The sequence below is a fragment of the Neoarius graeffei genome, chromosome 8 (genome assembly GCF_027579695.1).
Source record: "Neoarius graeffei isolate fNeoGra1 chromosome 8, fNeoGra1.pri, whole genome shotgun sequence".
Classification (NCBI taxonomy): domain Eukaryota; kingdom Metazoa; phylum Chordata; class Actinopteri; order Siluriformes; family Ariidae; genus Neoarius; species Neoarius graeffei.
The window spans coordinates 27,825,367-27,847,481 of record NC_083576.1 but is presented as its reverse complement, the minus strand read 5'-3'; the positions used below and the strand labels follow the sequence as shown (position 1 = coordinate 27,847,481).

Here is a 22,115-nt window from a genome sequence, read left to right as displayed (position 1 = left end):
TCTCTAAAGTTAGTAAACCTGTGCTATTTTTAGGTGCACAATCTGATAGACAGGGCCAGAATAGATAGATATAGCAATTTACAGGTCTATATTCCCCTTAGAACAAAAGATATGGGCCTCCAAAAATGCTTGCAATTTAAGTGTACAATTCCCGGACCCCAAAAGTGGGCGTGGCACCCAAACTTTGAAGGGCCAAAATTCAAAAACTGTTCGAGCTAGGAAGCTAAAATTTTGGATTCTCTCTTTTGACATCATAAGGCACTAATAAAATAAATATCAGGCAAATTGAAGAGGTGTCACTGGGGAGGGTGTGTGAATTGACATGGAATGACCCAATTCCAGCAGTACAATGTGTCAATGAATCTATAATAAAAACATTGAGAAATCACATCATTATTAAAAAGAGAAACCTGTGCACATCTGAAGCATATTTAAAAAATATCCATCATATTAAACAAAATAAGGCCAAATTTTAGGTGAGTTTAGAAATTTTAACCTTGTGACATCATCAAAGCCAGCATCGTGCATCAATGTTTAAAAAAAAGCCAGCATCTGTAAATATGTAAAAAGACATCTACTGTATCAAGATGCAACAGAAGTATTTGGCAAGTTTATGCTAATTCAACATTCAAATAACATTCCAATCAAATGAAAGTCCCCTGTAATGGTTTGATGGGCTGGTCAGTCATCCAGAGAGGCACTGGATGGGTGGGGATTTACAACTGCAACACATTACTTATCACTGGGAACAATTAACCAGCTTTTATTCAAAATAATTATAGGCTCCATGCAGAATTAGCCCAGTGAAGAATGAGCTTCAACAACTGCAAATGCATTTCAACTCTCCACCTCCAAAGAGGAGAGAAAAAAACCTTGTGGCGATTAAAATGAATACTAAAGAAAATGCTATGCAAATTTATAATGTGCAAATCCACAGAAAGAGTCATGTTACTGCTGCAAAAAGCACTGGCATTTCAAGAAAGGTAGAACAATAACATCCTGATGAAGCTGGGATTGCAAATATTAACATGAACAATTCAACAACATTTACAGTGAATTGGCTCAACCAAGACCACCACATTAACAAATAAAACAAATGCAGTGGTTGTGTAGCAGTGTTTGTGCAATGTACAGTATCAGTCTACCTTAATCCTGGTATCCACACTGAGCAAGTTGAACAGCGTGTTCATGTCAATGAGAGCCTGTCTGGTCTCTCTGTACACTGTGCCCAGAAAGTTGAGGGGCATTGACAGCTGAAAGAGAAGTCCATTTACCATCACCAGATCTCCCACAGTCATGGTTCCTTTCAGAATCAAGAACAATAATGAAAGAAATTAGAAATTAATATTGCAGGCAAAGTTTTAACAGGTGGATTAATTTAGTATGTATGGGTGACACACAGGCATGTGGAAACACTAACAAAACAACGTGAAAAAATTTAATGCAAAGTTGACTTATAACTCTCCTGCTTGCAGTTAACCATATCAAGAGAAACTAAAGACATTAGCCAGACTCAAATAATTCCACAAAATCGAGTCATACATGAGCTGATAGCTGACAAGGCGCGTAGCTATCAACCATGTATGATGAGATTGAGTTGAATAACTGTTTTATTCTATCCACATTCACTGGATTTTGAAAAACAGAACATTTTTATTTTTTGCAAATTCAATCAATAAAAACTTTACACAAAACGTCCAACAAAATCATTTCCGCTTAGAATGTAAACGAACTGGCGAAATGACAGTAGCAATTTGTGAAAAAATGCTATAACAATAATTAATGAAAAAAAGATACATTCAAATACTTATTCCATATTTTGTTACCTTTTTGTATTTTTGGGGTTCTCTTTTCTTTAGGGTTTTTTGGCAGTTAGCAAGCCAACTTAAAGGTGCATTGCTGCCAATGACTGGGCTGGAGCGTGGAACAGGAGATGGGGTGGGGCTGGCTATAATCTTTTAGCCATTTCTGTTTCTTTTAAATACTTGATCATTTTGGGGGTTTGGTTTCAAGTAAAGTTTTTATTTTGTCCTTGGTTGGTTCAGCAGCACGCTCCGCCATTTTGTTTTTCTCTACTTACGGTATATGACCTGATAGCCTAGTAGCAGAGTAGCCAATCAGAGCAGATTGGTCATATCCAGTGAACGTGTATAGAATAATATATTTTATGTGGTAAATGAGAGAACAGCCCAGCTCATAGCTGAAACATTTGCCAACATCTTACTGACTTTTTGTTAAAGGTACAAACAATATACAGTGGGTACGGAAAGTATTCAGACCCCTTTAAATTTTTTCACTCTTTATTTCATTGCAGCTATTTGCTAAAATCAAAAAAGTTCATTTTATTTCTCATTAATGTACACTCAGCACCCCATCTTGACAGAACCCCCCCCCCAGAAATGTAGAAATTTTTGCAAATTTATTAAAAAAGAAAACCTGAAATATCACATGGTCATAAGTATTCAGACCCTTTGCTCAGTATTGAGTAGAAGCACCCTTTTGAGCTAGTACAGCCATGAGTCTTCTTGGGAATGATGCAACGAGTTTTTCACACCTGGATTTGGGGATCCTCTGCCATTCTTCCTTGCAGATCCTCTCCAGTTCCGTCCGGTTGGATGGTGAACGTTGGTGGACAGCCATTTTCAGGTCTCTCCAGAGATGCTCAATTGGGTTTAGGTCAGGGCTCTTGCTGGGCCAGTCAAGAATGGTCACAGAGTTGTTCCGAAGCCACTCCTTTGTTATTTTAGCTGTGTGCTTAGGGTCATTGTCTTGTTGGAAGGTGAACCTTCGGCCCAGTCTGAGGTCCTGAGCACTCTGGAAGAGGTTTTCTTCCAGGATATCTCTGTACTTGGCCGCATTCATCTTTCCTTCAATTGCAACCAGTTGTCCTGTCCCTGCAGCTGAAAAAACACCCCCATAGCATGATGCTGCCACCACCATGTTTCACTGTTGGGATTGTATTGGGCAGGTGATGAGCAGTGCCTGGTTTTCTCCACACATACCGCTTAGAATTAACGCCAAAAAGTTCAATCTTCGTCTCATCAGACCAGAGAATCTTATTTCTCATAGTCTGGGAGTCCTTCATGTGTTTTTTGGCAAACTCTATGTGGGCTTTCATATGTCTTGCACTGAGGAGAGGCTTCCGTCGGGCCACTCTGCCATAAAGCCCCGACTGGTGGAGGGCTGCAGTGATAGTTGACTTTGTGGAACTTTCTCCCATCTCCTTACTGCATCTCTGGAGCTCAGCCACAGTGATCTTTGGGTTCTTCTTTACCTCTCTCACCAAGGCTCTTCTCCCACGATTGCTCAGTTTGGCTGGACGGCCAGGTCTAGGAAGAGTTCTGGTCATCCCAAACTTCTTCCATTTAAGGATTATGGAGGCCACTGTGCTCTTAGGAACCTTGAGTGCTGCAGAAATTCTTTTGTAACCTTGGCCAGATCTGTGCCTTGCCACAATTCTGTCTCTGAGCTCCTTGGGCAGTTCCTTCGACCTCATGATTCTCATTTGCTCTGACATGCACTGTGAGCTGTAAGGTCTTATTATATAGACAGGTGTGTGCCTTTCCTAATCAAGTCCAATCAGTTTAATTAAACACAGCTGGACTCCAATGAAGGAGTAGAACCATCTCAAGGAGGATCAGAAGAAATGGACAGCATGTGAGTTAAATATGAGTGTCACAGCAAAGGGTCTGCAGGGATGTGATTGGCCAAGGACAAAAAAGCAGGAAAATATATAGACCCATAATGCAACACGGCAGCAGTGTGGTGTGGTATAAACAGACAGTTTCAGAGAACTTTACCCATGAGATGTTATAATGACTCAGCACCCCGTTAATGGCCAAATGGAATTCAAGGTGAGCAGTTTAACTCCACACAGAAAGGCCCTTGCCGGCCACGCGGCTCGAACCCAGGACCTTCTTGCTGTGAGGCGACAGTGCTAACCACTACACCACCGTGCAGTCTAATAATAATAATTATTATTATTATATAATTATATCATATAATTATCATCATGATTATGAACAGGCCAAATCCCAAACGGCTCCTGGTTGAAGACGGAGTGCACTACTGTAGAAGCCTTTTTATACTTTCTATAGGGCGGTTTTGGAGAGAGCTGGGGGGCATTTGGGATTCAGTTAATTATTATTATTATTATTATTATTATTAACAAAAGAGCAGCTAGCTGCGGCTGAATCCCAAATGCCTCCCAGCTCTCTCCAAAACCGCCCTATAGAAAGTATAAAAAGGCTTCTACAGTAGTGCACTCCGTCTCCAATCAGGAGCCATTTGGGATTCGGCCTGTTCATACGCATGCGTAATAGCGCTCGTTTATAGATGTCTGTCTGTCTGTCTGTCTATCTATCTAACTACAATTTCCAGTGAATTCAAACTGGGACACACTTTAAAACTACTACCTGGAAAACAAAACTGTTGATGAATTAACAAACTGATTAATTCCTAACTTCACTCGTGTGTACTTATGTAAAGTATTAAATTAGTTTGCAAGCTAACAGTGTAATGTGTTTCTACATCCAGGCTGCTTTAGCGCGCGCACACACACACACACAGCCAACATGGACTGAGAGAGGAACCCCCCCCCCCCCACACACACAGACACTCACCCAGAAGTTTCTTCACCTCATCTTCACTCATGTAAACGTTGACACTCGGGTGGTTGTTATGGCTGTTGGTGCTGATTATCCCGCTGGGTCTGGCGAGGCACAGGGCCGCCTGGAGCAGCAGGAGCAGCATGCAGCCCCCGAGTGTCCTGAGGGCTGGAAGCGGCCGAGCGCGGAACTCCGTCCGGCAACCCTCAGCGCCCCGCGCCGCCTCCTTTTGCCCCAGCATCGCACCTTCACTCTTCCCTCACACTGCTTTAGCAAACCCTCAGGCTCTACCCTCATCCAAAACTTGAGTGGCCTCCGGTGGGCAGCATTCCTATAGTAGGTGTTGATAACGACGCTCACAAAAACCCCGCTCTGTCTCCAGCCTGTTGTCCGGTGCTTCCTGGCCGAGCTAACCGTAACGCTAACGACGCCAGCTAGCTAGCTAACTTTGTTCAAGTCTTCAAGACTCGGGTCACATAAAGGTTACTCTCACGTTATGCATAATGGGCTTTTTTTTTTTTATTATTATTGGTACCGCTTAACCTAGGGTAGGTTATTATGCGCACGCGTGGCTCATTGGAGTTGCCTATGGATAATGTGGTAATGTGGTCCTCCCCCCCAAAAAAAAGAATTTGCATGATTCACGAGGGTCGCATTTTTATGCCTGAAAATCCGGAATTCCGGAAAAATCCGGAAGAATCACATCCTCGGTCTGAATACTTATGACCATGTGATATTTCAGTTTTTCTTTTTTAATAAATTTGCAAAAATTTCTACATTTCTGGGAGTTTTTTTCTGTCAAGATGGGGTGCTGACTGTACATTAATGAGAAATAAAATGAACTTTTTTGATTTTAGCAAATGGCTGCAATGAAACAGAGTGAAAAATTTAAAGGGGTCTGAATACTTTCCGTACCCACTGTATGATAATATGTTTTAGCCTAATCAATTAAATTTCTGGGCAATCAATACATAGGAATGGGCACCATACTTGAGCTTTTACTTGCCCAATAGGCTAGATAATAAATGTGTGTCCAGCAGTGAGATTGTATTAAAAATACTGGACAATTTACTAATGCATGTGAAAATGCTTAATATTTAATGTGTGCTTAGAATTTTCACCTGCTATTATGCCCTTGCTAGCTAGCACCATGATAGCCGTAAGCCCGATGCTGAATATTGCGCTCTGTCCAAAGTTTAGCATGGCCAGGGTCGAGGTAGTCTTCAATGAAGAGGACTCATAGATTTTCAGAAAGTTGTCATATCTCTCTGCTTCATATTTCTCGTTGTTGAAGTACTAAAGAAAAAAAGGGGGGAGTGTGACAGTCACAAACAAGCACAAAAGGATACAGGAGCTAGCTGGAGGGCTGGATGTGTACTGAAACTCAGAGCTACATGCAAGGACGAATAGCAAAAAAGCCCCTCTCCAAAGTCAATATTTTATCATCTGCAAGCAGCCATATAAACTTTTATCTATCTGTTGAGTAAACAATTATCTGAATCCACTTTTACACAGCCTGTTCAAGGCAGGAATCTTATGCCTGTATAAAACGTCCAAATATGGAACAGCATTGTTGTTCCACCTCTGAGCCAGAACAATTGGTAGTAACAGAGCCAGAATCGACATCTGTCTCAATGTCCGAGACCAGCACAAATTCAAACATGTCCGTCTATAGGCTCCCACTTTTAAGATGTGGTTCAAAGAAATGTCTGACACCCTCCATTTTGAAAAAATAAGGTTTGCTCTGAGGAATAGAGTTGCAATTTAACAAGATCTGGCTGCCCTTTGTCTGTTACCTTAAACAACCCGTAGCCGACTTTTCTTGCATAAATGATTGTCCACTATCACTTTTTACCTTGTTTTGTCCTTAATTCTCCATCACTACATGTATCGACATATACGATAATGTTCTGAACAGAAGGGGCTGGGAGGGAGTGTATACTAACAGTGTACTTGTGCGTTTACTTAAGTAGAACACCATTTGTAGTACGTCTTTTTTCCCCTCTTTTTCTTTCTTCATAATGAAAATGTCTACTGTTTTCTGTCCTACACTATGCAAACTAATGGCCCTTTTCCACTACCCTTTTTCAGCTCACTTCAGCTCACTTCAGCCCGACACGGCTCGCGTTTCGACTACCAAAAAACAGCACGACTCAGCTCGCTTCAGCCCTGCTTAGCCCCTAAAACTCGCACCGTTTTGGAGTGGGGCTGAAGCGAGCCAAAGCGAGCCGAGTGAGGCTAGGGACGTGAGCAGACACTCCCCTGTGCACTGATTGGTGAGGAGGAGTGTCCTCACATGCCCACACACGCCCCGCGAGCACGCTGGGATCTGTAAACACCGCAAACCCGGAAGGAGAAGAATTACGAATTACGAGAATTTCTGAAGCCTTATGCGCCTCGCCTCATCTATACGCTCTTGCCAGTATCTGTTGGCGTTGTCTGTGACAACAAGCCACAGAACCAAGACCAGCAACACTAACGACTCCATGTCCTCCATGTTTATTGTTTACTATTCGGGTCGTGAGACTACCGCTTAAAAGATCACTGATGTCACTGTTTGCGCTGCTTAACGACATCACCTGACGTCCACCCACTTTCGCTAACTCCACCCAATGTGTCCACCCACTTCCAGCCAGCATGGTTCAGCGTGGTTGTAGTTGAAATGCAACTCCAACAGCCCCGCTCAGCTCGACTCAGCCCAACTCAGCATGGCACGGCTCAGCCACGTTTGTAGTGGAAAAGCGGCATAATTTTAATAAAACATACTTGACAAAAAACAAACAAAAACCTCCATCTAAGGCATCCAAGATCCACGTGACTTTCTGCCTCAAATTGTTTCTTCCTACTTCTCTTCACTTTCTCCTCCAGCACATTTCTGATCCACAAACATTTTGCTTGCACGTGTCTCTCCACTCCTCTCTTCCTTGTTAACCCCCCCACAAGAAAAAAAATTGGCGAACCTAGCTTTCTGTGACAGACAGCAGAATATCTGTGTAAAAAGGGCTTCAGAGACTTGCGTTCAATCTTGAATAATAGAGTCTTGTGCTCTTCTACCTAAAACATGCTGTGGAGGTGCAGGCAAATTTCTGAACAAGGTAGTACCTAGTTAACAAATGTACAAATTTCAACAGTGGCTTAAAAGCCACATAGAGAGGTACTGAAGAATCAGAAAGCTGAATAAAGAGATAAGGAAAACAATGACTACCCTTGCACTGCTGTTCAAAAATAGAACTGCATCACAGCTATATTAATTAGTTTCCAAATGTGACAGAGGTGAGGTGATAAACGCAGCTAATGATGGATCAGTCTTATCAACATAACTGCTGATGACATGATTAGAAAAAGCATCGGTGAAAATGACAGAAGTAGTCTCTCCAATACTGGTCCACACTGACAATGTTCTGAGACCCGTTTTGCTCCATGCAGTGTGCTACTTGGCTTCATTAGTGCATTATCACTGTGTATGGCTGCCTCCACTGGCAACATGATAAAAAAAAATCAATTGGAACGTAATGACAATCAAAATATTTCATTAGATCATGACAAACTTAACAAGAACATCCTGTGCCAATTAGCAATGGGAGAGAAAGGTATCAAGGAGCAAACAGAGGAGTATCACTACAATTTCTCTACTGTCAGAAAATGTGCTCAAAGGATAGAGGAGACAAATGTGTAGGAAAGAAAAGTGTGAATGTGTTTTGATGTTCTGCAGGAGCTTTTGTGAGAGTAGAACAGATTAGGAGTGGGTGGTGATCTAATTATGTATGCATGCTGGCATACAGTGATACTAAATCCAGCTGCATTGACATCAGTGACTTGGAAAAAAGCCTTATACACATACATTTGAGCTTAACAACAAGGGTTGGAAAAGCAGGCAGAACACAGGGAAAACCTAAAGGGAGAAAAAAGTGGAGATCTGACAAAGAAGCTGAGGGGCATTAATGAAGACCATCAGTGGTGAACGTTAAAGACTAATGCAGAGGAGACAAGATTTCTAAAGAGAGTTAATATTCTCCCATCACATAAACTGGTTCATTCTGCACTCTGCATTGAAATCCCAAAAGCAGATTAACTTTATTTCTGGGTTGCATATTAAAGTGCCACAGAATTAAGCAAGCTAATTAAACATGACATTATCACACAAGAAATATTTGTACCAGTGGCTCATGGCTGGGACGACAAGGGTGACTCACCTTTACAGTCTCGTAATTAAGGAGCGAGTCGATGGCCGCATTGCCTGCTTCATTATCCGCCTTATTCATTGCTATCCTGTACTGGGTCCTGATCGGAAATACGTAGCATGTCAAGGAGAGTTTAACATTTACAATTACGTAACATTTGTATTAACGATTTTGTACTTTTTCTAAAATCCATTGCAATGTTACCACTGAAAAGTGGGATATAATCAAACTGGACAGGAGACAAATAAGCAAATGCATGGAGGGAAATTACATAACATATTACAGTACCTACAGAACCAGTCAAAAGCATGGAAATACCTACTCATTCAGAGGTTTTTCTGCATTTTAACTACTTTCTACAATACTGAAGACATCAAAACTATGAAATAACACATGGAATAACATATGGAATTATGTAGTAAACAAAAAATGTTTAAAAAAACCCCCAAAGTTTCATATTTTAGATTCTTCAGAGTATCTACTGTTTACCTTGATGACGCTTTGCACACTATTGGCATCATCTTAACCAGCTTCATGAGGTAGTCACCTGGAATGCTTTTCAATTAACAGGTTTGCCTCGTCAAAAGGTAATTAGTGAAATTTCTTGCCTTCTTAATGTGTTTGAGATCAAACAGTAAATATAACCCCAAATCAGAAAAAGTTGGGACAGTATGTTAAAACTGAAAACAATGATTGTAAATAATCTTTGATCCGTATTGCACTCAAAACAGTACAACAGCACATTATTTGATGTTTTACCTTTTTGCCAAATAAACATTTATTTCAATTTTGTTTCTTGCAACACATTTATAAAAAAAAAAAAAGTTGGGACAGGAAAGCATTTGTAATGTTGCCATTCCTTCTCAACACTTAAAAGATGTTTAGGGGCTGAAGACACCAACTGATGAAGCATTTCAGGTGTTTTGTCCCATTCTGCAACAGTATGGAGTTAGCGTTGCCATTTTTCGCTTCAAAATTCACCACACATTCTCTATTGGGGACAGGCACCCTCTTCTTCTGCAGCCATGCCTTTGTAATGTGGTTTTGCATTGTCTTGTTGAAATGTCCCTGGATAAGATGTGGTCTTAAAGGCAACATTATTAGCCCCAAATGTGTGTGATATTGTTCCAAAATCTCAAAGTACTTTTCTGCATCAATGCTGCCATCAGTCACGCAAGCTACCTTTGCCAAGGGCACTGACACAACCCCATACCATGACAGACCCTGGCTTTTGGACTTGTTGCTGGTAACAGTCTGGTTGGTCCTTTTTGTTTTTGGTCTGGAGCACATGGTGTACATTTCTTCCGCAAAAGACTTGATACTGAGTCATCTGTCCACAATACACACTTCCACTGTGTAATGGTCTATTCCAGATGCCTCTGAGCCAAGAGAAGTCTGCAGTGCTTCTGGACAAAGTTAACATAAGGCTTTTTTCCACAGTAAAGTTTTAACTAGTATTTGTGGCTGTAACTCTGTCCTGTAGTGCTTGACAAAGGTTTGCCAAAGTAATCCCAAGCCCATGTGGTTATATCAGCTATAGTGGAATGACAGCTCCATCTGAGGGATTGGAGATCACAGGCTTAGGCTTGTGCCCTTTACATACCGAAATTCCTCCAGATTCTTTGACTCGTTTAATCACATTATGCACCGTAGAGGGTGAAATAGGTGAAATATCCAAATCCCTTCCTATCTTCCTTTGAGGAACACTGTTTTTAAACATTTCAATAATTTTCTCATGCATTTGTTGACAAACTAGAGATCCTCAACCCATCTTCGCTCCTCAAAGCCTTGGCCTTTCTTGGATACTGATTTTGTACCAAACCATGATTACTTCACCAGTTTCAAATCACATCAATATTTTTGTTTTATCTCATTATTAGCCCTAAATTGCCCCCATCCCAACTTTTTTTTTGGAATATGTTGCAGGCCTGAATGTATATTAGGTCAAGGTTTTTTTATTTGCCATTTGTGCATAAACCAACAGTTCAGACACATTGGAATTTTTGTGCAGGGCTCTCTCAGTCAACAGATTAGAAAATAAAACACTATAATAAAAATATAAAATATAGAAACGCTATACAATACGTTGGGGGGGAGAGGGAAAAAAAAGTTGTATTTAAAATTTTGTGCATATAAGTATTAAACAGAAGGAGAGGGCAAATGTTAAATAACAGTAATAAAATAAAAGGCTAGTCCTGAGTGCTGTTCCTGGATTATTAAAAGAGGGGAAAGTTATATGGAAATATTGCACATTTTGGGAGGGGAAAGAAAGTTACGTGGGGATATTGCACAGTTAAAATAGTGCACATTTATCAAAGGGTATGACACAATCCTGTTTCACAGGTAATATCACATATTGCATATGACAAGTGAAGTGAGGTAGTAATGGTTATTGTTACACTTATTCAATAATTTTGTTTTGCTATAAGTCTGACTGTGGCAGGGAAGAAGCTGTTGAAGAACTGTATTCTATGAGTGATGATGCTGTCCGATCTGCTGTGTCTCAGGTTGTACGTGCAGTGTTTGTGTCTGAGCAGAGAGTAAGCTGGGTGGAGTGAGTCTCTGATGATTCCCTCTGCTCTTTTCCGACAGCGCTGCACATATATAGAGTCCATGGAAGGAAGTTTTGTCCGCGTGATCCTCTCCACAGTCTTTATGACTCTTTGCAGAGCCTTCCTCTCTGCCTGTGTGGTGTTACCGTACCAGACGGTGATGCCTGGGGTGAGGATGCTCTCTATCAGTCCTCTGTAGGCCAGGGTGAGAGGGCGATGGTTCAGACCAGCTTTCCTGAGCAGCCTGATGAAATAAAGCCTTTGCTGGGCTTTTTTTACTGTGGCTGTGGTGTTAAGAGTCCAGCTCAGGTCAGATGTAACCTTCAGTCCCAGGAATCTGTAGCTGTCGGCCCTCTCCACCTCAGTCCCTTTGATGATGAGAGGCTGTAGAGAGGGAGTATTCTTCCTAAAGTCCAGTATTATTTCTTTGGTCTTGTCTGTGTTGAGGATGAGGTTGTTCTCCTCTCCATAGACAAGAATGTTGTTTAGCAGGGTCCTGTACCCTGACTCATCTCCCCCCTTGATGAGCCCCAGGATAGTGGTGTCATCAGCATATTTGATGATGGTGTTGTCCTGGGTGGAGACACAGTCATGGGTGGACAGGGTGAAGAGTTTGGGGCTAATGCAGCAGCCCTGTGGGGATCCTGTGCTGACTGTGAGCTCAGCAGACACCTGTCCTACCATTCTCACCACCTGTGGTCTTTCTGTCAGGAAGTCCAGAATCCAGTTGCAGGTGGGAGTTGGGATGCCAAGGTCTGTAAGCTTCTTGATCAGCTTGCCCGGGCGGATGGTATTGAAGGCAGAAATGTAGTCCAGGAAGAGCATCCTGGCATACGTTCTGCTGCTTTCCAGGTGTTGCAGAGTGTGGTGTAGGGCTATTGCTACCACGTCGTCCACTGACCGATCGGGGCGGTAGGCAAACTGAAGTGGGTCGACAGTGTCCGGGACTGTGTGGTTGATGTGTGTGAGGACTAGTTTTTCTAGGCACTTCATGGCGACTGATGTGAGTGCCACTGGCCTGAAGTCATTTAGGGTGGATGTGTCTGGTCTTTTGGGGACTGGTATGATAGTGGAAGACTTGAAAATATGGGGGACTACAGCCTGGGATAATGACAAGTTGAAGATGCCAGCATACACACCAGCTAGTTGTTCCCCACAGGCCTTCAGAACTTTGGGAGGGACTCTGTCAGGTCCCACAGCCTTGTTCATGTTCTTCAGAGCCTTCAGGACCCGTGTGTGTGTGTCACCTGAAAGGCAGAGTCTGTAGGGTCACAGGGGGCTTTTGAGGGTGTATCCATATTCAGCCTGTCAAACCTGGCGTAGAAGGAATTAAGGCTGTCTGGCAGGGTGGCATCTCGGGGGTCTGTGGTTCTCCTATAGTTTGTGACAGACTGGATTCCCTGCCACATATGTTGTGGTTGAGGTAGTAGCTTTCAAGTTTTTGGGAGTGAGCCCTTTTTGCTGCTCTGATGGATTTCTGCAGCTCGTACCGGGCCCTCTTATACTCCACTTGATCTCCTGACTTGAAGGCCTTCCACTGCTTCCTGATTTTCTATTTTATGTCCCCATTAAACGAGGGTTTTTGGTTGGGGAACATACGCACAGTCCTGGGAGGTGCACATATGGACGTGCACCAACTGATGTAGTCGCTCACAGTCTCTGTGTATTCGTGGATGTCATTAGTGGCCTCTTTGAAAGTGCTTCAGTCTGTAGCCTCTAAGCAGCTCTGCAGGCTAGCTTGTGCACCTTCAGTCCAGGTGTTAACGGTTCTGACTGTGACTGGTTTTGTCTTGAGCCTTTTGTTATAAACTGGTTTGAGCCGGATTGCTAGGTGGTCAGACTTTCCAAAATGGGGTTTTGGTTCAGCTGAGAAGGCGTTTCTGATGTTGCTGTAGCAGTGAGCCAGTGTTTTTTTCCCCTGGTGGGGAAAGTCACAAACTGATGCAGTTTAGGCATGTTTTTCCGGAGATTGCAATGGTTAAAAATCTCCCAGAATAATGACGGCAGCATCAGGATACGTGTTTTCATGCTTATTGATCATGTCGTGTAGCTCATTCAGTGCAGCCTCCTCCTTGGCAGAGGGGGGGATATACATGACACTCACAATGATGCACTGCAGTTCTCTGGGCAGATAAAATGGTCTTAGCTTCAAAGTCAGATATTCCACATTTTCAGAACAAGATTTTGAGATGATCTTACAGTCGGTACACCAGGATTGTTTGACAAGGGCGGCCGTTCCTCCTCCGTGAGTCTTGCCGCTTTCCGCAGCGCATCGGTCCTCTCCGAAGACCGTGTAGCCATCTGGTGTTATTGCCTCGTCAGGTGTCCTCTCCCCCAGCCAATGAAGTCGACCAGACAAAACATGAAATATTTTGGGTTCATACTGTCTACAATGAAATACAAGTCAAAGTAAATTTAGAAGTCACTGCTTTCTTTTTTATTTGCATTTTCCATACCAACTCCACTTTTTCTGATTTGGGGTTCTAATAAAAATACAGTAAATAGCCCTATTTGACAACTGTAGTAATCCATATTCTGTCAATAACTGCTCAACTAAGTAAAGAGAAATAACATCCATCATTACTTTAAGACAAAGTGTCTTAATAAAAATAAAGAAGAACCATGTGACTTAAACCCAGGTGTACCCAAACTTTTGATTGGTACTATATGTATTAATAATGTTATATAGTTATATAGAATGTTATATAATGTTATATAGAAAGGAATAAAAAGACTTTAGGACGTGCTGTTACAGAAAAATAATAGATGATCGGGTGGGGTGATGCGTAAGTCAAATAGTTTCCCATAACAGCACATCCTGAAGTGTTTTATTCCTCTTGTAAACAAATAAAGTGACTGATTTGTGTTCACCTGTTGTGCCTTCTTAATGCACTTGAGATCAAATAGTCAATAATAAAAACACAGTAAATAGTCCTATTCCACAATTGTAGTAATCCATATTGTGTCATGAACTGCTCAAATATGTAAAGAGAAATGATCATCACTTAGACAGGAAGTGTTTTTCAATTAATAAAATTGAATTAGAATTGAATTAGAAGGTGTGCCCAAACTTTTGACTAGTCCTGTCTGTACGAATGAAGTTATATAATAAGGAAGGAAAAGATTTAAGGATGTGCCATTACAAGGGGAAAGAAAAAAAAATTCAGTGATAGGGTGGGCTGATGCACAAGTTGATTATTTTCCCATAACAGCACATCCTGAAATGATATATTCCTCTTAAAGACAAACACTGCGAACGACTTGTGCATTCTGCCATCTTTCAGCTGCTGACAGTGATAGCAGCACGAATTGTGGGATTGGCAAACGTTAGGCCGTAGCCCCCAGTTCCTGATAAAGATACATTTTTGGATGCCAATCTTAACATTATTCAAAATTTATAACTGTAAATCAGAAAATGTGACTTCTATTTCATTGCAGACATTATAAACTCAAGATATTTCATGTTTTGTCTGGTCAACTTCATTTCATTTATTATTATACATCCATTTCTGCATTTCAGGCCTGCAACACATTCCAAAAATAGTTGGGATGAGGCAATTCAGAGCAAGTAATGAGGTAAAACAATTAACTAATGATGTGATTTGAAATTGGTCATGTTAACAGGTGATTAATCATGATCTGGTACAAAATCAGTATCCAGAAAAGGCCTGGTCTTAAGACAGTAAGGAATTTGGATAGTTCACCATATACGGTGGTGCTCCAAAGTTTGTGCACCCTTTAGAATTTTCTATATTTCTGCATAAATGGATACCCTCATGCCTGTGTTACCTTCTGGCTCTCTCCTTTTAGTTATGCTGTCATAGTTAGTTGCCGGAGTCCCTGCTTGTACTCGGTGCAATATGTATACTGTTCCTACTTATTCAGGTGACATTGGGCATACCCAACCACCTGTGTTTTCTTTCCCTCCCCCCCACCCCAAATCTGTCCCTCTGAGTTACATGGAGTCAACAGGAAATCTTTTGGTGGAGACGGTGGAGACCTCGACTGGCTATCGTAGCCTGCAGGGAATCGGCTATCAGACATTCTGTCGCATGTCCCAGACCCGGTGAAATGTAACTGAATTGTCTTGGCCAGCCCTAAGGGTCCCATCTGCATCTCATCATTGCTGAGGAGTGTGCTCCCATCACCCAATCAAGCATCCAGCCAGAGCAGGTCATGATATATTTTACCATATTAACATGCCATTGTTGTGTGTTTTGCCTGATGTAAAGACTCTCATCTCTGCGAGCCTACCACACAGATTTAATACTTGTCATTTTTAGGGCATACCTAACAACGTGTTTTCTTTCTCTCTCCCCCCCAATCTGTCCCTCTGAGTTACATGTTGATCCTGGGATTGAGATGCTGGCCTCTTCTGCCCCTCGGACCTGCTTGATCCATCCTGGTGCCCTGCGTCTGGTCGGAGTTTTATCGCACCGCTCCTGTGAAGGACGGCCCCATGAGGACAGTTGAGGGTTATACCTGTTAAAACTGTTAATATTATAGTCAGGCTGTCTGTTGTTGCCCAAATGAGGATGGGTTCCCTTTTGAGTCTGGTTCCTCTCGAGGTTTCTTCCTCATGTCGTCTGAGGGAGTTTTTCCTTGCCACCGTCGCCACAGGCTTGCGCATTGGGGATAGATTAGGGGATAGATTAGGGATAAAATTAGCTCATGTTTTAAGTCATTCAAATTCTGTAAAGCTGCTTTGCGACAATGCTTATTGTTAAAAGCGCTATACAAATAAACTTGATTTGATTTGATAAATATGACCTAAAACAATCAGATTTTCACACAAGCAGATAAAGAGAACCCAGTTAAACAAATGAGACAAAATATTATACTTGGTCATTTATTTATTGAGGAAAATGATCCAATATTACATATCTGTGAATGGCAAAAGTATGTGAACCTTTGCTTTCAGTATCTGGTGTAACCCCCTTGTGCAGCAATAACTGCAATTAAACGTTTCTGGTAACTGTTGATCAGTCCTGCACACCGTCTTAGAGGAATTTTAGCCCATTCCTCTGTACAGAACAGCTTCAACTCTGGGATGTTGGTGGGTTTCCTCACATGAACTGCTTGCTTCAGGTCCTTCCACAACATTTCGATTGGATTAAGGTCAGGACTTTGATTTGGCCATTCCAAAATATTAACTTTATTCTTCTTTAACCATTCTTTGGTAGAACGACTTGTGTGCTTTGGGTCATTGTCTTGCTGCATGACCCACCTTCTCTTGAGATTCAGTTCATGGACAGATGTCCTGACATTTTCCTTTAGAATTCGCTGGGATAATTCAGAATTCATTGTTCCATCCAATGATGGCAAGTCGTCCTGGCCCAGATGCAGCAAAACAGGCCCAAACCATGATACTACATGTTTCACAGATGGGATAAGGTTCTTATGCTGGAATCCAGTGTTTTCCTTTCTCCAAGCATAAGGCTTCTCATTTAAACCAAAAAAGTTCTATTTTCGTCTCATCCATCCACGAAACATTTTTCCAATAGCCTTCTGGCTTGTCCACATGATCATTAGCATACTGCAGACGAGCAGCAATGTTCTCTTTGGAGAGCAGTGGCTTTCTCCTTGCCATGCACACCATTGTTGTTCAGTGTTCTCCTGATGGTGGACTCATGAACATTAACATTAGCCAATGTGAGAGAGACCTTCAGTTGCTTAGAAGTTACCCTGGGGTCCTTTGTGACCTCGCCGACTATTACATGCCTTGCTCTTGGATTGATCTTTGTTGGTCGACCACTCCTGGGGAGGGTAACAATAGTCTTGAATTTCCTCCATTTGTACACAATCTGTCTGACTGTGGATTGGTGGAGTCAAAACTCTTTAGAGATGGTTTTGTAACCTTTTCCAGCCTGATGAGCATCAACAATGCTTTTTCTGAGGTCCTCAGAAATCTCCTTTGCTCATGCCATGATACACGTCTACAAACGTGTTGTGAAGATCAGACTTTGATGGATCCCTATTCTTTAAATAAAACAGGGTGCCCACTCACACCTGATTGGTTTAAATTGAAAACACTTAACTCTAATTTCACCTTCAAATTAACTGCTAATCCTAGAGGTTCACATACTTTTGCCACTCACAGATATGTAATATTGGATCATTTTCCCCAATAAAAAAATGACCAAGGATAATATTTTTGTTTCATTTGTTTAACTGGGCACTCTTTATCTACTTTTAAATCTGATGTTTTAGCTCATATTTATGCAAAAATATAGAAAATTCTAAAGGGTTCGCAAACTTTCAAGCACCACTGTACAGTGCATAATGTCATTAAATGATTCAAGGAATCTGGAGGAATTTTGGTGCGTAAAGGGCAAGAGTGCAAGCCTAAGAAGAACACCCATGATCTCCGATCCCTTAGATGGGCTTGGGATTACTTTGGCAAAACTTTGTCAAGCACTACAATACAGAGTTACATCCACAAATGCCAGTTAAAAGTTCACTGTACAAAACAGAAGCCTGATGTTAACTGTGTCCAGAAGCACCGTCAACTTCTCTGGGCTCGGAGGCATCTGGGACGGACCATCGTGCAACAGAAATGTGTATTGTGGTCTGACAAATCAGTATTCCAGGTTCTTTTTGTTTAAAAATAAATAAATAAATAAAGGACGCCATGTATTCTGGACCATAGCCAAAAAGGATGATCCAGATTGTTACCAGCAACAAGTCCAAAAGCCCGGGTCTGTCATGATATCGGGTTGTGTCCGTGCCCTTAGCAAAGGTAGCTTACACTTCTGTGATGTTAGCATAAATGCAGAAAAGTGCACTGAGATTTTGGTGCAACATATTTGGCCTTCAAGACGACATCTTTTCCAGGAATATTTCAATAAGACAATGCAAAACCACATTCTGCACACATTACAAAGGCATGGCTGTAGAAGAAGAGGGTGTCTGTCCCCTCTGTCCCCAGTAGAGAATGTGTGGTGAATTTTGAAACAAAAAATGACAAATGATGACCCTGTACTGTTGCACACCTTAAGACCTGTTTGCAGGAAGAATGGGGCAAAAATATACATGAAACAGTTCATCACATGGTGTATTCAGTATGTAAACATCTTTTAAGCGTTGTAAGACGGCATTGCAACGTTACAAAGTGGTAAATGCTTTACCATCCCACTAAATGTAGTCTAAGAATCAAGAATGTAATGTGTTTATTTTGGGGAAACCCCCCATAAATTTCATGTGCTTAAAACATCAAATAAAGTTCTGTTGTATTGTTTTGAGTGCAAGACAGGTCAAAGATTTGATGTCAAAGACAACAACCAGAAATGGGGGGATGGGGGTTGGACGGGACTACTTGACCATCTGCCACATTTCAAGTGATGAAGTGAAATATACTGTACTAATGTCACTGTACTAGCTAACTAGCATAATCATTCACAAACAAAAAATTTTAAATATGAATGGCTGTTTTTTAAATAGGTTTTCAAAATTATTTCAATAGCATGTGATGAGCCACTTCTGGCAAACATCTTGGCACTCTGCACGCACAGGGAACCTGTGGAGTGTGTCTGGTCTCAGACAGCAACACTCTTCATGAAGTAAAGGCTTGTGCATTTCACATTCAGTTTTTCCAAAACTGAAATCTGCCACAGCTCTAGGAATGGCTGACAACTGCCTAAGGTGTTCCTGATTTCCTAGACATTGTTGTCAAAAATAATATTACATCAAAAGTCAAACACCATACACTTCTAAGGACAGCTTGTATTCGCATGCATGCATGTTGGAGGGAAACATCACTGCAGCAATGGCAACTTGTTTACTTCCAGTACTACCGTGGATTTGTCTATTCATCTCTACCACAGCAATTTGACAGCAATCATGTTTCTTACTAATTCAATATTCAGTGACATTTAATGATGTTGACAGTATGCAAAAGAAGATAGTTATCAATTACATTATACCAACTCAAACATTTATTTCCTCACCAGCCTCCATTTTATTTATTTCTCTCCTGAAGGCAGTAAGACCAAAAAAAAAAAAAAAGCAGCTTGTTACCAAGAAATTGCAAAAACATAGTCCATCCTGAGGATCTCTTTATGACTGTCACACAGTGCTGACACAGAACACTCCTTCCAAAAATGTTAAATAAACATCTCTTCACAGAAATATTCACGATATCAATTATCTGTTAAATAACACATTTTTAAAATCTGTTTACAATTAAACATTTTATGTGGAACTTACGCTATACAAGTCCTTCTGAATTAGCTATTACTACATAAAACAATGTCTTAGAAGTAGTACACTACTATAAACCTCATGTCAAAAGCTCATGTTTTAAGTTGTTCAAATTCTGTAAAGCTGCTTTGTGACAATGTTTATTGTTAAAAGCGCTATACAAATAAACTTGACTTGACTATAAACCTGTGATTTGTCTGATGCATATGATAGTGTCAGAGCAGTGTTGTTACAGAAAATTACCCAACAGCACTATGTATAAACTGCAAAAACAATACACACCTAATACTATCTACTTACACAAATGTAATTAAAGTTATACGGTACCTCCATTGTGTAACTGCAATAGTGAAGAGCGTGTACGCCGATAAGGTCCCCAGAGTGACGAGAGCAAATTGACCGCCGCATTTATAATACTGCCAAAGAAACAAACAGCAGTGTTTAACTGAAGCACACACACATTTCCAGAGACCACGAGGGAATCCCTACTTCAGCCTGGCTAAAAAAGCAGCTGTGCTCATTTCATGTATCACTTAACACGCTTCCATTTTATGATTATGCCTATTAAATTGAGTGTTACAAATGGATAAAGGAAAGGTGCAGTCAATGTCTCAATCATCGACACAGACATCATTAAAGGACTTGAAGGTGATGAAGCTGAGGAGGTTAATCACACATTGCTAGTGGATATGGAGTGAGTGTGTGATCTTCCTCAACACTGCATTAGTACGGACCAGCCAAAGTAGCAGACTGCTTAATTCAGTCTACAATAAGCAGAACTACTTTGTGATTCAACTGTTTTCTGAAGTTTTTAAGAAGCTGCTTTTGTCACATGCACACTCAAGTACAGTGAAATTCATCCTCTGGATTTAACCCATCTGAAGCAGTGAACACATGCATGCCCACACAAGTGAACAATGAGCGCACACACATACCCAGAGCAGTGGGCAGCTATACTACAGGGCCTGGGGAGCAGTTAGGGGTTAGGTGCCTTGCTCAAGGGCACTTCAGCCCAAGGCTGAACTGCATGTCTTTGAACTGTGGGGGAAACCTACACAGACATGGGGAGAACATGCAAACTCCACACAGAAAGGCCCCCCGTCTGCCACTGGGCTCAAACCCAAAACCTTCTTGCTGTGAGGCGACAGTGCTAACCACGACACCACTGTGCCGCCCACTTCTCCCTCACTATGGTATGAAGCTGTTGGGAAATCAGCTAAGAGATAATGAACACCTGACCTAAGAACCTAATGAGAATGTATTTAGCTAAAAATAGTTCAATTACTAGACTATAACCTGCTGTTTAAATAAAGTTTATCTACTGCTTTTGGACTGTACGCCAACCAGTATCTGACAGCAGTTTATATGACAGCTTTTGTCTTTTTTGATTCAGGTAACTGATTGATATCTTAACACCTTTTATCAGACATCTGGTATCTTAAAAGGAACATAACTGGGGGGGGAGGGGGAGGTCATTTTTGTAGTGGTTGTGCACATACATTTTGGTATGGAGTGCCTACAATGCACAAACTCTGAAATAAGACACCCAGTCAGTTTCTTTCGTGCTGCCTATTTCAGAAAACACGTGCTTCAACAAGCTGTTCAGATTTGGCTCCCCTGTCTGTGTCACAAGTGGAGCTCATTAGAATTATTCTGCTCCCTCATCTGAGTATCTCCACTCATGGCTTGGGAACTGCCTTTGTGAATGAATATTAATGAGTAAAGTGCTACCTGATTAACAAGCAAAAATGGGGGGTGGGGTGAGCAGAGACTCAATATCATTTAAAGGGCTCTTTAGAGAGGGTGAGAAGGGAGCTGAGGTGCTTTATCCTTGTAGTATTTTGAACAAAGCATATCATAGACATTTTATTAACCCCTTTTTTTTTCTTAACAGGCTATTTTCGGTGATATCAAATGACTGCATACATTATGATATCAAATATAAGCATACATTAATTCATTTATATACAGGATAAATGATAATGATATATATATGTGTGTGTGTGTGTGTGTTTATATATATGGGTCCATCTCAGAAACTGGTCTCTCATTTGGGACATTATGGTCAAAAAATTAATTTTCTAATTTTACTTTTTTTTTTTTGCATTTACCTAACACTCAATGTTTCTTTTGTCATGTTAAATAAGAATAAAGATAGTATCTTGCTTTATCTGGCCTCCACTGTGGAAAATTTTTTTGATTACAATTCAAATGCTTTTGTAAAATTGATTTACAAATAAAATAACTACATCATGAAGAATTAAAGCCCCTCCTTCACAGATGAGTGAAAATATTGAATAAATTTCCTCTTTTTGATTGCTTGGGTTAAAAATACCAAATTATGATGACTGAATTGATTATTCACTAAAATATGAATAATATGATACATTTTGGGCATTTGGTATGGCGAAATAGGACACAATGGAAAAATCAAGAACGCACCGGAAAGATGAGAATAACGGCACTGGTAAAAGAACAGTGACTGTACCGGCTGAAGGTCGCGCGGGTCTCTGCTGCGGCGCACGAGCAACGGGACATCACTACCGCACTGGACGAAGCGCGAGGCAGGGGCAGGG

General features: G+C 41.2%; 1 protein-coding gene across 5 annotated transcripts in view; it reads right to left on the bottom strand.

The window, feature by feature from the left end:
• abcb7 (ATP-binding cassette, sub-family B (MDR/TAP), member 7) overlaps positions 1-22,115 on the bottom strand; it is a 172,016-nt gene that overhangs the window by 34,633 nt on the left and 115,268 nt on the right. For all 5 annotated transcript variants that reach the window (XM_060927517.1, XM_060927518.1, XM_060927515.1 and 2 more), the window contains 4 exons: positions 19,867-19,955; positions 8,801-8,888; positions 5,729-5,903; positions 1,146-1,303 (listed from right to left, as the gene is read on the bottom strand). In XM_060927517.1, the coding sequence (XP_060783500.1) occupies positions 1,146-1,303; positions 5,729-5,903; positions 8,801-8,888; positions 19,867-19,955 (510 nt within the window). The remainder of the gene's footprint in view (positions 1-1,145; positions 1,304-5,728; positions 5,904-8,800; positions 8,889-19,866; positions 19,956-22,115) is intronic.